Source organism: Coregonus clupeaformis, chromosome 10 (genome assembly GCF_020615455.1).
Source record: "Coregonus clupeaformis isolate EN_2021a chromosome 10, ASM2061545v1, whole genome shotgun sequence".
Taxonomy (NCBI): domain Eukaryota; kingdom Metazoa; phylum Chordata; class Actinopteri; order Salmoniformes; family Salmonidae; genus Coregonus; species Coregonus clupeaformis.
Window position 1 is genome coordinate 23,727,603 of NC_059201.1, and position 15,969 is coordinate 23,743,571.

General features: G+C 44.8%; 1 protein-coding gene across 3 annotated transcripts in view; it reads right to left on the reverse strand.

The window, feature by feature from the left end:
* Nucleotides 1-537: 537 nt before the first annotated feature.
* Nucleotides 538-15,969, reverse strand: part of LOC121575371 (ephrin type-B receptor 2-like) — a 142,343-nt gene continuing 126,911 nt past the window's right edge. The window contains exons 6-16 of one of the 3 annotated variants that reach the window (XM_041888430.2): nucleotides 14,177-14,301; nucleotides 12,999-13,161; nucleotides 11,916-12,024; nucleotides 11,617-11,681; nucleotides 9,997-10,110; nucleotides 9,591-9,838; nucleotides 4,423-4,638; nucleotides 3,935-4,084; nucleotides 2,419-2,654; nucleotides 1,469-1,624; nucleotides 538-685 (exon numbers count right to left, since the gene is read on the reverse strand). In XM_041888430.2, coding sequence (XP_041744364.1) covers nucleotides 577-685; nucleotides 1,469-1,624; nucleotides 2,419-2,654; nucleotides 3,935-4,084; nucleotides 4,423-4,638; nucleotides 9,591-9,838; nucleotides 9,997-10,110; nucleotides 11,617-11,681; nucleotides 11,916-12,024; nucleotides 12,999-13,161; nucleotides 14,177-14,301 — 1,691 coding nt within the window. In that variant the 3' untranslated portion in view covers nucleotides 538-576. Of the gene's footprint in view, nucleotides 686-1,468; nucleotides 1,625-2,418; nucleotides 2,655-3,934; nucleotides 4,085-4,422; nucleotides 4,639-9,590; nucleotides 9,839-9,996; nucleotides 10,120-11,616; nucleotides 11,682-11,915; nucleotides 12,025-12,998; nucleotides 13,162-14,176; nucleotides 14,302-15,969 lie in introns of all 3 variants that reach the window. The other 2 variants (XM_041888431.2, XM_041888429.2) reach the window with 2 other exon arrangements.

A 15,969-nucleotide genomic window follows, 5' to 3' on the forward strand; every position in this document is an offset into this window, starting at 1 on the left:
GAAAAAAAAAACATATAATATTTCAGTTTCTTTTTGAAAGTGATGGTCTTGAATCTCCCAGTTTTCATTGTCTTCTTGTCTGTTGCCATTTTAAAGGGTAGTCTTTCTAGTCAGTTCACCTAGTTTACATCTATACTTGTAGACACCTTGAGTTTCTCAAGTTTTTTTTCTTTACAAAATTCTTTACAAAATTCTTTAATCAAACAAACCAAAAAAAATTAAGAAAAAAACGGGTGGAAGATGGAAGTAGAAATGCGTCGCTGGTCAGTAACCGCTCATGATCCTGGTTCCAAGATGGACCATTGTGGGCCACATTGATTGGTGTCTGGTCATGTAGACATGCTGGCCACAAACCTCAAGAGCTGATTCCGAAAGGTTATGGGGACTTTGGATGAGGGAATAGAGGAGGACAGGAGAGGGATTGAAAAAGGGGACTCTCCTCTCCTCTCCTCTCCTCTCCTCACCTCTCCTCTCCTCTCCTCTCCTCTCCTCTCCTCTCCTCTCCTCTCCTCTCCTCTCCTCTCCTCTCCTCTCCTCTCCTCTCCTCTCCTCTCCTCTCCTCTCCACTCTGGATGGTCAAACTTCCACAGACTGGATCTGGTTCATGGAGGCGCGCATCATCTGTACACTGTTCAGGACCTTCTTCTGGTGGCCTGCTAACGTCACGCCCACACTCAGGATGTCACTGTGGCAGGAGACACAACCACAGGAGTCAGGAGGAAGCCATCACAGACGACACAAAAGGTTTTATTGCACATGGCATAAGCCAAGGTAAAATCAACAAGTTAGATCAAGGCTAAATTCTGGGCCCCAGTCTGCCAAATTCCTAATTCAGTCCCAGACAATGGAATGTCAGACTGCTTACAGTACTTACTCTGTTTGTTGAAAAACTTCTTCCATTCAGGAGACAATGGAATGTCTTTGTTTCCTAATCCTAACCCTATGGACTGATGTGCCTTGTTTTTTAAAGTATTGTAACCAGTGTGGCGGGTGGAAAATAATTTGAAAACAGAATTGTGTTGCTTAGATATCCGACATGACTTCAGGAGGATATTAAGAGATGTAGAGATAAGAGACAATGAGCAGAGCAATGTGTGTCTTAGTTATTTACTAAACAGACATATGAATGAGTCTATCTGCTAATAGATGTCTTTATTAAGTCTACAGAGGCAGGAATGTATTCCTAAACATCACCATGCCTGTTCATTCTCCTATATCTCTTCTTTCTTTAAACTGTTGTATAAGAAACCTGTCAGCCACATGGCCAGAGTTTGTACGCTCTGTTCTAGCTCAGAGCAGTTATGCTGCACTGTTATTATCTCCTAATGACATACAGTGAGAGGCAGATTTATGATGAGCCAGGGGCTGAGCCTGGCAGTCATCCAGGCTTTAAGGTATGATACTGTCAAGGAATAGCCCACCTCATCCTCATCCTTATCAGAAACACCGGTCTGGGATCAGCACTTACTCCATGGTCATCTGGGAAACCACATCAAAGCTGGTGAAGTCAGCGTTGGCAAAGTTGTCTTTGTACTGGCCCATCTTGATGGCATCCAGCCACTCGTCCACAGTACTGAAGCTGGAGAAGTCTGGAACACTGCGGTCCAGGAGAGGAAGATGGACACTGGAGGGGGTCACAGACACAAAGAGTCTAACACAGCTTTAGAGACAGTGTCATAACTCTCTCACCTCTATGATGGCAATCAGTACAGTACACAATAGTGGATGGCCTAAAACAGATGAGTCAATAAGCTAGCCTTAAGGACAAAATAAAGTAACCGTGGCCATTTTCCTAATCGATTTTTAAGAAAATTATATTTCCAAATGGAGTGGCAGGCTTAGTGCCAGTATCCACACAGTGTCTCTATTCCACACACCACCAAAAATGTAAATATAGAGTAGGATATATGACATTCAGTATATTTTTACATTCATAGGAAACTGACACCCAGAGAAAATGTTCTTGGAAATGTTTTGTTTTGAAATTGTGTAACTGTTTCAAATCATGATTTGCCTAAAGCATTCATGGAAATGACTTGATCTATCAAACCAAATGGGTTTTATTTACATAACCACTTGGCGCCAAAAGAAACAGGAGACACAATGTTTGGTATAAATAAATTGAAAACATTGAAGGAATCATGTCCTTTGAAATGTCAAAGTGTTTTCCCATCTTTGAGGTTAGATGCATTAAATCCTTTTGGATTATACAGTATCTATGGAAATAGTAAAGTAATACTGTAGCCCAGTGCTGAATACTGTGAAGACTGGCCAGTAGAGAGAGAGGAACACTAGTCTCAAACACACTAATACACAGACAGACATACAGACAGACATGTAGTGACAGACTAATAGAAAGATAAACTCACAGATGAACTGACGGAGATCTAAGGAGAGCATGCTAAGTGTTTCACTCACCCTGAAGACAGCGGGGTCATGGCCTTCAGACTGTTGGGGTTGCGGATCATCTTGTCCAGGTTGTTGACAATTTGGCTGAACTTGGGCCGGTTGTTACGGTCCTTCTGCCAGCAGTCAAGCATGAGCTGGTGCAGGGCCGAGGGGCAGTCCATGGGAGGGGGCAGCCGGTAGTCCTGCTCTATGGCATTGATCACCTGCAGGGGGAGACACAGATCTCTAAGGGTTGCTATGAGGCTCTAAAAGGAGGAGAAGGGAGAGGAGAGAGACAGAAATCCTATTGGAGAGCATCCTCTCACAATTCTCACAAGCTACTTCTTCTATGACCAGAGTGCTATTTGGCTAACATGTTGATTAATATTCCTGTGATTTCAAATGAGAACTATGTTCTTGAAATACAGTATGCACTGAAAGATAAAACCATAACAGTGTTATACAAGTCGAAACTGCAACACATATGTTCACACACAAACATAATCCTGCAAGCATTATTGCATTAACAATAATTATCATTTTGAAAAGGTTTTGTCTTGGCTTCATACTTACTGTACCAGTTAAGCATCACAGTAAATTATCAGCCTAATACCAATGGCTCCCCACATCCATGCAGACTGTGCCAGCAGTGATTTAATCTTAGTCAGTCTGGCATCAAGAGCCTTTAGAAACTGCGTACAGTAATGTTCTTGCCATACAAATATCTAAGTTAGAGCCTGGTCCCATATCTATTTATTCTGTTTTGCCAACTCTATGGTCATTGTTATGCCAAAAAAGTCTAAGACTGAGAGTGGCCAGTGGTGTTGTTGGTGGTGGGAGAGGGTGTGGGGGGGACTGTAAGTAGCTCTGGATAAGAGTGTCTGCTAAATTACTAAAATGTAAATGTAAAATAATGGGGGAGGGATCAGGGAGGTGACTCCTAGCTAGGAGTGGGGAACGACCGGCCCAGAGGAGGGTTCTGACAAGGACCCACGATCCCTTGCTCATTATTACCACCATTACGGAGCTCCATTCAGGCCCAGATTAATCTCATTCAGAGGCCTCCCTCCCAACCAAGACCCCGATGGAGTAGAAACACTATCTAGAGCCCCTAATAAGATAACCGTTGAGCTCCACAGTCCCTCTTAGCGCATTAGCGTTCACACTTTCAATTTGAAACTATTTTCATTATCTCTCTCCCCATAATTTGCTCTCTTCTCCGCCACCCAGAGGGAGCCTGGAAACGGAGGCTCCAGTCAAGAGCAGGAATAGTCTGTGGAGCATTGCCTTGCATTCCAAATCATCTCTGTGGTAACTAGGGGGCTTTCATATTAAACCCAGGTTTGAAAGCTGCTGTTTAGCCAGGGGGAAGAGAACCACCATGACAAAATGGGGGTTCACAGAGAGGTAAGAACATTCAGGAACCACTGTCTCCTGTATATAATCAGACGTTGTTAGAATTTATTTTTAAACATTTGATGCCATGTTTAGAGTGGTTCTGTTTGACTAATGATATTCATATATATAAAGGTCTATAAATACATACGTCTTGATTGGTCATGTCCCAGTAAGGTCTCTCTCCATAGGACATGACTTCCCACATGACGATGCCGTAGCTCCAAACATCACTGGCGGACGTGAACTTCCTGTACTGGATGGCTTCAGGGGCTGTCCATCGGATAGGGATCTTCCCTCCCTGAGAAACACAACACAATGAGGGAACAACCTTATAGAGGGAAGTGAGACAGAAACCTGATCGTCCCAGTGTCCTGGCTCTGCAGAGAGAGATTATTCACAGCAACAATACTCTGTAATCCAAACTGTGAGATGGATATAACTAAACTCCTGGGAGTGGATGTGTGTGACATGGGATCCTGTAAAAGGGGAGGAGAGGGACAAGTGAGGGGCCTTTGTTATGATGGGGAATGTGGTGTGTGAGGTGTGTGTGTGTGTCTGTGTGTGTGCGTGCGTGCAAGTGTGGATGTGCGCACATGTGTATGTGTGCGGTGTTTGCGGTGACGTCATGGTACTCACCAGGGCACTGGTGTAGGTGGGGTCTGACGTGTCGTCCTCCAGGAATCGGGACAGGCCGAAGTCAGACACCTTGCAGACCAGGTTGCTGTTGACCAGGATGTTGCGTGCGGCCAAGTCGCGGTGGACGTAGTTCATGTCGGCCAGGTACTTCATGCCTGAGGCGATGCCACGCAGCATGCCCACCAACTGGATCACTGTGAACTGGCCGTCGTTTTGCTGCAAAATAAAAGGAACACATTAGATCACAATATGATACATCCCCAGGTCTGAGACTTCCCTCTGTGGGCTATGATTGAATAGATATAGCTATAGGCTGGGCTGGGCTCGGTCTGGCAGGCTGCAGCTGTTCTCCTCCCTGGATTGGCCAAGGCTTTACCCCATACATGGGGAGTGTCTGGATCTGGCCTGCAGCTGTGCCTCAATCTGCGCACACCTGCACCCTCACCACCCACCACGAGGACCAGAGATCAACTAGGGAATATCCGGGAGGATCATGACGAAAGATGAAAGAGCATGAGTGTGGACTGACAGGCCCAGTATCATGGCCCAGGGATGGGGTGGGGTGGTGTGGGGACACAGATGGACCACAGACGGACTAGGCCCAGCTGTGTATTCCTCTAGGCATTTTCGCTGTCTATGGTTAGCCAGATCCTCTAGCCTGTGTCTCTGTGTCTCCTCCAAACTCTTTGCTGCTCATTAGCAGAGCAAGGACTTCTCCTCACGTCCACCAGCTCCTCATGCACCTCATGCACCACAGCAATGAAGTCTTATGCATTATTCATGAGGCTGAATTCTCTCACAAATACACAGCTCCTCATAATCCCTGCATCCCTGCACTGTGTTTGCATATACTTTAATTGGGAAGATTCTTCCACCAAAGTCATTTGGATCAGGTTAGCAGATAGAGAGAGACATCGTTTCTATCTTTTAAGGCTAATACATGCAATTTATGATTCAACCCCAATTCTAATCATAATGGTAGAGATAATGTTTCTGAAGAAAGCTTTGATATGGATGTGCCATTTCTTTCTGATCGTTACATGGTCCCCAACTTTTGCTACTTTCTCTGCCTGTTGTTGTCTCCATCCATCTATTCTTCTCGTGTTCTCGCTCCCCTTCTCCCTTGTCGATGCGTCATAGAAGCGAGGGCTGCACCAGGTGCTTTAGGGGAGCTGATCCTTCAGCTGACAGTTCCTATCTAAGGTGGTCTCCCCTGCTGCTCCATCCTCTTTCACAGAGCGCCATGTTCTAAAGCGCTGACGCGTTCAGAAAATGTTGTCATAAGCTGTCACAGTGAGGTGCCACAGTGATGCTGTGTTGTTTGGAAGACAATGTGCTGTCAAATATGCTTAACACAAAGAGACACACAGACACAGACACACACAACCCATCAAATTCAAGAGTGACTTGGCACACAGTGTCTCGGAGGTCTGAAGCAGAATGCTAATAAAGTTCATATTTTGCTTCTCCAGCAGTAGACAGAGCAGCAGTCTGCTGACAGGAGGGTGGCTGGCTCCTTTTTTAAAGGGAGGATTTTGATGTATATTTTGATCCATAGAGGAAGAGTTTACGTCTCAGGTTTATAATATCCTCCCATAGCTCAGAGCTGATTCTCGTCAGTGTGCTTTCTGCCCTGAGTCTTGAAAGCCTTACTCAGTATGATCTATGCAGAGGTAAACATTGACAATGTGATGAGTGACAACTAAGGCTATGACAGAGGTGGTGGAGGGAGGTGTTATCCACATAGACACAGTAGAAACATCAGACATTTCCAAACATAAACATAGTGATTTATATCAAACATGAAACCCTTGGCCCTTATTGAATTGATATGTTTCCATATTTAATAATTCACTCACAATTGATTTAAAGTGGAGTAAATCTAATGAGAATAAAATCAATCATATATTTTTGTGAAGATCAGACATGTCCAATTTCCATTAGTCACTAGCTCTTTCCCACTCAGTTTATTCCCACTCACTTCAAACCCACAATGAGTCCAATTAGAGGAGATGAAAGCTTGTGGACACCCAGTCACATTAGGAAAAACATGCTCCCGTTCAGCTGAAATGCTACAGACAGACGGCACAGGACTGGCTGACAGGAGACAGCAGTCTCTCACCTACAAGCCAACTTCATTCTCTGAAAGCTGACATGTTTTCTTCTTACAGCGCTAATCATTTGAAACCCTCCCAAGGGATGAGGTGAGGTTAGATATCTGGAATGTATTTTCTGAGTTTTGCATTACATACAATTTGTTTGACTGAATGTTAAGATGGCAAATAACTTTTTGTGGCATAAGTAGAAAGTACTATAAATTCATAGGTTCTTGTCCTTTTCTGTGACTCAAACAGGAGGAGTGAATGTGTGCTAGTATGATAAATACAAAATGAGAGCATGACTAACTGTACTGAACTGCTGGACTCTCTTCCTCACCAGCGCCTATAGTGAGCTACTGTACATAGATCATTTTACTGTAGTCAAACATGGAGATCAAGGTGAAATGCTGAATAACAGCCAGCGCAAGTTGCAGCAGAGTATAAATCAATAATTGGACTAGACAGACACTCAGGGAGCATTAATACTGCAGCTTGATTGTTCTACAGCTGCACCATCGAGAGCATCCTGACTGGTTGCATCACCGCCTGGTATGGCAACTGCTTGGCCTCCGACCGCAAGGCACTACAGAGGGTAGTGCGTACGGCCCAGTACATCACTGGGGCCAAGCTTCCTGCCACCCAGGACCTCTATACCAGGCGGTGTCAGAGGAAGGCCCTCAAAATTGTCAAAGACTCCAGCCACCCTAGTCATAGACTGTTCTCTCTGCTACCGCACGGCAAGCGGTACCGGAGTGCCAAGTCTAGGTCCAAAAGACTTCTCAACAGCTTCTACCCCCAAGCCATAAGACTCCTGAACAGCTAATCATGGCTACCTGGACTATTTGCACTGCCCCACCCCCCCACCCCATCCTTTTACGCTGCTGCTACTCTGTTAATTATTTATGCATAGTCACTTTAACTCTACCCACATGTACATATTACTTCAACTACCTCAACTAGCCGGTGCCCCCGCACATTGACTCTGCACCGGTACCCCCCTGTATATACAGTGGGGGAAAAAAAGTATTTAGTCAGCCACCAATTGTGCAAGTTCTCCCACTTAAAAAGATGAGAGAGGCCTGTAATTTTCATCATAGGTACACGTCAACTATGACAGACAAATTTAGATTTTTTTTCTCCAGAAAATCACATTGTAGGATTTTTTATGAATTTATTTGCAAATTATGGTGGAAAATAAGTATTTGGTCACCTACAAACAAGCAAGATTTCTGGCTCTCACAGACCTGTAACTTATTCTTTAAGAGGCTCCTCTGTCCTCCACTCGTTACCTGTATTAATGGCACCTGTTTGAACTTGTTATCAGTATAAAATACACTTGTCCACAACCTCAAACAGTCACACTCCAAACTCCACTATGGCCAAGACCAAAGAGCTGTCAAAGGACACCAGAAACAAAATTGTAGACCTGCACCAGGCTGGGAAGACTGAATCTGCAATAGGTAAGCAGCTTGGTTTGAGGAAATCAACTGTGGGAGCAATTATTAGGAAATGGAAGACATACAAGACCACTGATAATCACCCTCGATCTGGGGCTCCACGCAAGATCTCACCCCGTGGGGTCAAAATGATCACAAGAACGGTGAGCAAAAATCCCAGAACCACACGGGGGGACCTAGTGAATAACCTGCAGAGAGCTGGGACCAAAGTAACAAAGCCTACCATCAGTAACACACTACGCCACCAGGGACTCAAATCCTACAGTGCCAGATGTGTCCCCTTGCTTAAGCCAGTACATGTCCAGGCCCGTCTGAAGTTTGCTAGAGTGCATTTGGTTGATCCAGAAGAGGATTGGGAGAATGTCATATGGTCAGATGAAACCAAAATAGAACTTTTTGGTAAAAACTCAACTCGTCGTGTTTGGAGGACAAAGAATGCTGAGTTGCATCCAAAGAACACCATACCTACTGTGAAGCATGGGGGTGGAAGCATCATGCTTTGGGGCTGTTTTTCTGCAAAGGGACCAGGACGACTGATCCGTGTAAAGGAAAGAATGAATGGGGCCATGTATCGTGAGATTTTGAGTGAAAACCTCCTTCCATCAGTAAGGGCATTGAAGATGAAACGTGGCTGGGTCTTTCAGCATGACAATGATCCCAAACACACCGCCCGGGCAACGAAGGAGTGGCTTCGTAAGAAGCATTTCAAGGTCCTGGAGTGGCCTAGCCAGTCTCCAGATCTCAACCCCATAGAAAATCTTTGGAGGGAGTTGAAAGTCCGTGTTGCCCAGCGACAGCCCCAAAACATCACTGCTCTAGAGGAGATCTGCATGGAGGAATGGGCCAAAATACCACAACAGTGTGTGAAAACCTTGTGAAGACTTACAGAAAACGTTTGACCTGTGTCATTGCCAACAAAGGGTATATAACAAAGTATTGAGAAACTTTTGTTATTGACCAAATACTTATTTTCCACCATAATTTGCAAATAAATTCATAAAAAATCCTTCAATGTGATTTTCTGGATTTTTTTTCTCATTTTGTCTGTCATAGTTGACGTGTACCTATGATGAAAATTACAGGCCTCTCTCATCTTTTTAAGTGGGAGAACTTGCACAATTGGTGGCTGACTAAATACTTTTTTCCCCCACTGTATAGCCTCCCTACTGTTATTTTATTTTACTTCTGCTCTTTTTTTCTCAACACTTTTTTTGTTGTTGTTTTATTTTTACTTTTTTGTTAAAAATAAATGCACTGTTGGTTAAGGGCTGTAAGTAAGCATTTCACTGTAATGTCTGCACCTGTTGTATTCGGCGCATGTGGCCAATAACATTTGATTTGATTTGATTTGATTGGGTAGAGAAGGATCTCTCTAAGGACTTGTGGTGGACACTATACTAAGTAAATGACATGATTAATGTTCTGCATGTTAATGTTCACTTTAACCTAGATGGGTTAGCATTAGTGTGTGTATTTAACAGTCATTTCCCAGAGTGTGTGTGCGTATGTGCCTGTGTGCTTGTGTGTGCCTGCATGTCTGTGTGTCTACCTGTTTATCTGCATAGCCATTAGTGTTAATATTTGACTCAGAGACACACACAGCATAACTCACTCTGAGGAAGGAGTCCAGTGATCCGTTCTCCATGAACTCAGTGATGATCATAACAGGGGCGCTCTTGGTGACCACACCCTCCAGGTGGATCACATTGGGGTGGTCAAACTGACCCATGATGGATGCCTCAGACAGGAAGTCCCGCCTCTGCTTCTCCGTGTAGCCCGACTTCAGCGTCTTGATGGCCACAAACATCTCCCTCTTTCCTGGGAGCCTCAGGTTCCCACTGCACACCTCCCCGAACTCTCCTACAAGACACAACATAGAGGCAGAGCGACAGTTAATGATAGGAGATGTCTGACAGAGGTTACAAACATTAAAATGATGAGGCAAAATATTATTCATTGGAATACAGACAGCATTCAAAATATATATTTTGTAAAAAATGACTGGCCTTTCTCTTTACCTGCGCCAATGACTTGCTCAATCTTCACATAGGAAGTGTCAATCTCCTTAGCAAACTCCCTCACTGCCTCGTTGGGGTCCTCATATGTAAACGGATCAATATATATCTTCATTCCTGGAGTCACTTGGAAAAAGAAGAGGCCGATATAATTTTTTATTCTGACACAAACAAACAAACTCTGTCCGTCTTTAACAAGTAGCCAATGCAGTGTATTATTATGAGTCAGAAAGGTTAGTGTTAGTACAAGGTAGAGGAATGGTAGGTTTGGCTTGGGTCCTCAGGACTATAATAATCAATGGGCAATGACATGGCATTTCCAGTGAGTCTTTGGCAGTGATAAGGCAGGTTAATGTATGTATCAACTCCAGAGAGTCATAGCAGAACATTAACACCCAGGAGAGACAGCCAGACACTATATCAGTATCGCTCTCTGCTCTAGAAAATAAAGTGTCTCTCTTAAGCTCTGATGCTAGGTAAATTGGCTTAAGGTGGCCTTTAAGTGTTCAGGGACTTAAGTGTCTCAGGTTTCAAATCCGATTATTCGGACTCTCACTTCCACATTTGGCCTGAGGCTTTTTTAATGGTTATTGTGTTCATGCACAGGCAGTCAGCGAAGCTGAGATACCTGCTTATAGTAGAGCCATGAAACCTGCATAGCAGACTGAACTGAAGAAATGTTTAGGAACAGATGGAGATTCTCCTTTAAGGCAAAGAAAGAGTCCCCAGTCAGAACCTCCTATCTCTTCCCAAACTATGGAACGATCCAAAGACCACCCACCAGAGCATGGCAGAGACCACCTGATATAGGGGGAGGACAGCCAGGATAATTGTGACATCAGCATTTACTGCAACCTGATACTATTGATTACACATGGGAAAGCTGTCTCCATTGATAAGCCCGACTAGCGGAAGAGCTAAATAGAAAAATATATAAATAAATACAACTGAAATAAGCTCAGGGAGGAAATATATCAGAGCATTTCTGTTTAGCTGAGTGAAGGAGAGGGACACGATAAGCCATAAGCTCCAAGGGAGAGCCAAACTAGTTTAAATTACGGCGCCTGAGCTCCATCTTGAAGATGTATTTCTATATCATGGCACTCTGGGCCAACGTGCTTTACATGGAAAACAAAATATTTAATAAAGGCCATTTCTTCACAATCTCCTTTGAATTTTTCAACAATGGCAAATGGTGTGTGTGGTATTAGGGTGTTCATGGACTTAACAAGCTAAAAGAAGGCTAAATGCTATTTCCACAACAATGGAATTAGTTGACTATGAAATGAGATCAACAGCAAACACACACTTGTACACGTGTTGTGTTAGGGGTAAATCCTAGCATTAAGACAGTTGAGGAAAACAAGAGAGAAGATTACCAATGGAGAGGTGAGAAGAAGCACAAGGTTGGGAGGTAGCCAAGGACACTAGCGTGTCAAGTGGTAGCCATGGAGACAGGTGTGTGAGGCAGCAGAGGGTTGAACATTAGCCATGGAGACTGCTGCGTGAGCTGGTAGCCATGGAGACAGGTGTGTGTGCATGTATGTGTGTGAGCGTGAGTGTGAGTGTGTGTATTTTGGGGGAGGTGCAAACAGGCACTCTGAGTGAGGGCTGGTTACTCACTGTGGCCGCTGGTGTAGTGCTGCAGCTTGTCTGTGTACTCCGAGTCTGCCCTCTCAAAGCCACGCCTCCTGGGAAAAAGACAAAGAGCTATAGCGCTGGCCCAAAGAGGGGGTGTGGTCTATGTACCAGGCCTACCCACTCCACAGCTAGCTAACGACCACTAAACACAACCAGCCTATAAACTATAAACACAGGACCCATTAAAGTACAGTAACGAAGTATGTGGGAAAACAACCACTAAAGCGAATGTGTCTAATCTGGCAGCATTGGTTGGCTGGACTGGAGCAGGAATAACTCACCGGTTGCAGACGATGACGATGACAACCACTGCGATGAGGAAGACCAGACCTGCAGCTGCAGAGCCGATGATGAGAGGCAGCTTCTCCTGAATGCTGGTGTTGTACTCCTCTGTGATTAGACAAACAGACACAAACACACCATCACACACTGAAACATATGGGCCAGGCATCTGAGTGAATGCATTTGGAGTTAGCAGTGGGTGACAGACAGACAGACGGTTGGGGAGACCAATGGGCATCTTGGCTGGCAGCACAAGACCTCTCTCCAAAGCCCACTGAGCACGTTCAGATGCCAGCAATATGGTCGCCCGCTCATCTGGAACTGAGAGAGCAGGTTTGGGAGAGACCCAGCTCCTTTCCCTCCAGAGTGCTGCCAAACATGGCAGTAGGCACACAATCACACAATACCACCTCAGGTCCTGACTGCTCTGTCCGAGGTCTGAGGCTAGGGAGGGTTGTGCCATGGGTTGTGTCCCAGGGTGGTGGTACAGTATGCAGCCTATTGCGATGTTTGGTTCCCCTTTGTCTGGCAGTGTGCTGGCTGCTTGCCGTGGAGGAGAGCAGAGATCAGGCTAATGATGGCCCTCGGCACTGCAGGTAATAAGATGTTTAGAGAACACCCAGGTCGCTAACATTATCCAGGCCAGGGGAGCCAGGATCCAGCATTAGCGGAGCCAGGGGAAAAGCTAGTCTGCCCAGCAGTGTCCTTCTTTACAGATGAATCCACTTTAACCTGATCTGTGACTCACATTAGTCCACCGCTAATAAAGCACAGTAAACTACAGAAAATATCTCCATTCATACATAACCTATCTTATTCATTTGTAAAAAAATAACTTGCACATGCTGAGAAGATAATGAATGAAATCCACATAAATAGAACAATGGGTGTACACATTGTTGGAGAGTTGTCTTGCAGAACGCATCTCAGACCATTTCCCCATCCACATCCTTGTGTCTGTTGGGTCATTGTGTCCATGTTGTAATGGTCCATGTTGGGTTGATGGGCCATGCATGGGATGTGATAACTCTGCATCTCTCTATGCTCTATCTGAGCAGAGGGAATGTTGGCTGCACCCTCACCTTCAGTCATGGTTTGGAAGTAGAGCTTGCCGCTGTAGCGCCCAAATCCGGCCACGGTCCGGGCGCGAACCAGGAACACATAGATTGCCCCTGGTTTGAGACCGCGGATGACCACTGTGTTGGTCTGGCTCTTTATGATGGTTGAGTTGTACTCGGTCTGGTCCTGAGAGAGCATTAAGGAACGAGGGAGAAATACAAATCAGTGACATCCACAGAACAATTACCATACACATGCATTAACTTAGTGCCTTATAAAAATAGGCTAATGTGCAAAGTAGGATACAGACTAAAATGTTTCTAACACTGATGTATCTATTTGACCAAGCAGAATGAATAGAGAATGATAAGCAACAGCCTAGGGATGGCAGTTTCAGGTCTGCTAGACTTAGTTTGTTTGGGCTGTGAGTTCTGACGATCAGTGTAACTTTTCATTGCCACACCGCTTCTCTCTCTCCACAAAGCTGACAGGTCTGTCTGGAAAAGGAGACTAAAACTGTGCCGGCTGCAGGCTTCAACCAATCAGCAGCGTGAGCACATTTGTGAGATCTGAGCCACGGCAGGGGCCGAGACAATTGTTTTGACAGCTCTCCTCAGCAGCATCTGAGAAAATAATTAAACTAAAAAGTGGAGCAGAGTGGCGCGCAGTCACAGAGGACTGCTCAATGAACTTTGTGTGTGCTTGTGTGTGTGTATGCTTTTCTCTGTCCGTATCTGTGTGTGGGAGTGTTTCTTGTGAGAAAGTATGCTGATTCTGAGGAGTCTGTCTGTTGAATACTATTTTTATGGCAGTCAACACACCATTGTTTCAACCACAAATATCTCTCCATCAATCCCTAGTGGCCTGACTGGAGGGCTGAGAGCAGTTTCCTTTCCCAGTGACTGACCGTGATTATAATTGAAAGGGATCGAGCAGAAGTTGTATGCTCAATTCAGAAGCTACAGTATGTCTGCCTGCCACCGTGAACATGCTGTTCTGGACACCAACAGGGGAAGACATTCTTAATTTCAATGTGATAGAAAATGAGAGATATATTTTGCAGCAAATGCATACCTTATTTAGCCCCGCTGAGATGAAAGAAAGCCTGACACACTCAATGGTGTCTTTACGTGTGTCTGTTTACATGGAGGTGAGATAGAGCAGACTGTTTGTTAATGGGTAGTGTGCAGTGGGTACCTACCTTCTCATAGTACTGTAGTTCATAATCCAGGATGACTCCATTGGGCTGGTCTGGTTGAGACCAGGACAGAGTGATGCTGTCCACGGTACGACTAATCTGGTGCATGATGGACACTGTCGACGGAGCTGCAGAGAGATAGATAGATTAGATAGAGAGAGAGAGAGAGAGAGAGAGAGAGAGAGAGAGAGAGAGAGAGAGAGAGATTTACATTTGTACATTTACATCATTTTATTTATGTATTTTTAAATGGGGGTGGTGGGGGAGGGGTGGGGGGGGGGGGTAGAAGGATTACTTTATACTATTCCAGGTATTCCTTAAAGAGATATACAGACACTGAGAGAAAGAAGGAAAGTGCATAACAAATACAAATTCAGCATCACAACATTCAGTCACTATGATTAGTTGCCAATCATTCATCCGTATCATAAAATCTAATCAAACAGATATCAAACAGATGCCTACTTCACTGAACTATGTAACAGTGATAGTGATATGTTAGTTGGTATCATCATGACCAGACATGTACTGCATGTAGAAAAGGCACACCTCTGACTAAACCACATACATAGTTTGAAGGGACTTTCCAGCACTGACTTTGTATAATTTCCATTATTAATCTGTGCTTCCCACACTGTCAGGGTGTGAGGACACTGTCTGTCTGTGTCTGGCTAGCAATCATTCCCCTGGCCGCATCCTCCTCCTCCGGACAAATTGTGGAGCAAGCCCATTTTGTATGGCACATAAAACCAGAGAAAATCACCAGAACCACAAGTATGCCATACACAATCGCCATTTTGTTTTTTCCAGCCTTCTATTTTTACAATTGCAGTCTATGTTTACGCATATTTTTTGGTGGATGACAACTTAATACACACTAATAAACGGTTTGAAAGTGCAAGGACAAGAGTCATGGTCATGGTGGACAGATATAGAGAATTATAGCATTTACATGTGGTAATCACTGTGTAGCAATAAGCCAGATCCTTTCAGCAGTAGTTGAGCCATAAATGCGTGTTGAATGGGTAGGATTGTTAGCTGCCTTTAGTCTAACAAAACCAAAGGCCCAAACTTTATTTTTAGTAAGGCTAAAGGGTCAGGGAGGGGCATGCTATCCACTCACCCTCATACATCTATTAACATTAGTGCATGGTGCCGTGGGTCACAGTGAAGCTTATGCAGGAGATAAAAGCGCTGTCTGGGGCTGGAAGGCCAGGATTTATGGGCCCCGGGCCCCAGCCTCAGCCCATGGTCCCATTCTGCATACACACGGCCCCCAGCCAGCAGCACAGTGGCTCCCAGAGCTCTAGCCATAAAGCGCTCCACCGGCACGCGCTCTCCATGGAAAATCCACTGACTGGAAAACCCTCCCACCCTCCCTCCCTCGGCCCTGCCCACCATTATCTAGGAATCTGGGGAGTGTGTGTGGTTAATATCTCATATATAAATCTGTGTTCATTTTTTGTAGTAACAAAATGCTGGTAATTGCTGATGCTATCCACCACACCACAAAGGAGCCTTTCAGATAGGGTTTGGATTAAAATACACATGTTCAGTACTGTAGAGTAAAGCCCGAAGCAGCTCCCAGAGACCAGTGTGCTGTAAGACATGATGATGGAGAGGCCGTTTTATGGCCTATTCATTCTCACCAGTGAGTCAGCCTTGCCTCACATATCCTCTGATCCCAACAGAAGCCTCCATCCGAGGACACTAATCATGAGATACTGTCTAAATAGGGAGGTCCCAGAGCCTATATCCCCATATGCCGTTGGCCTTAAAATAAATGTGTCTACAGA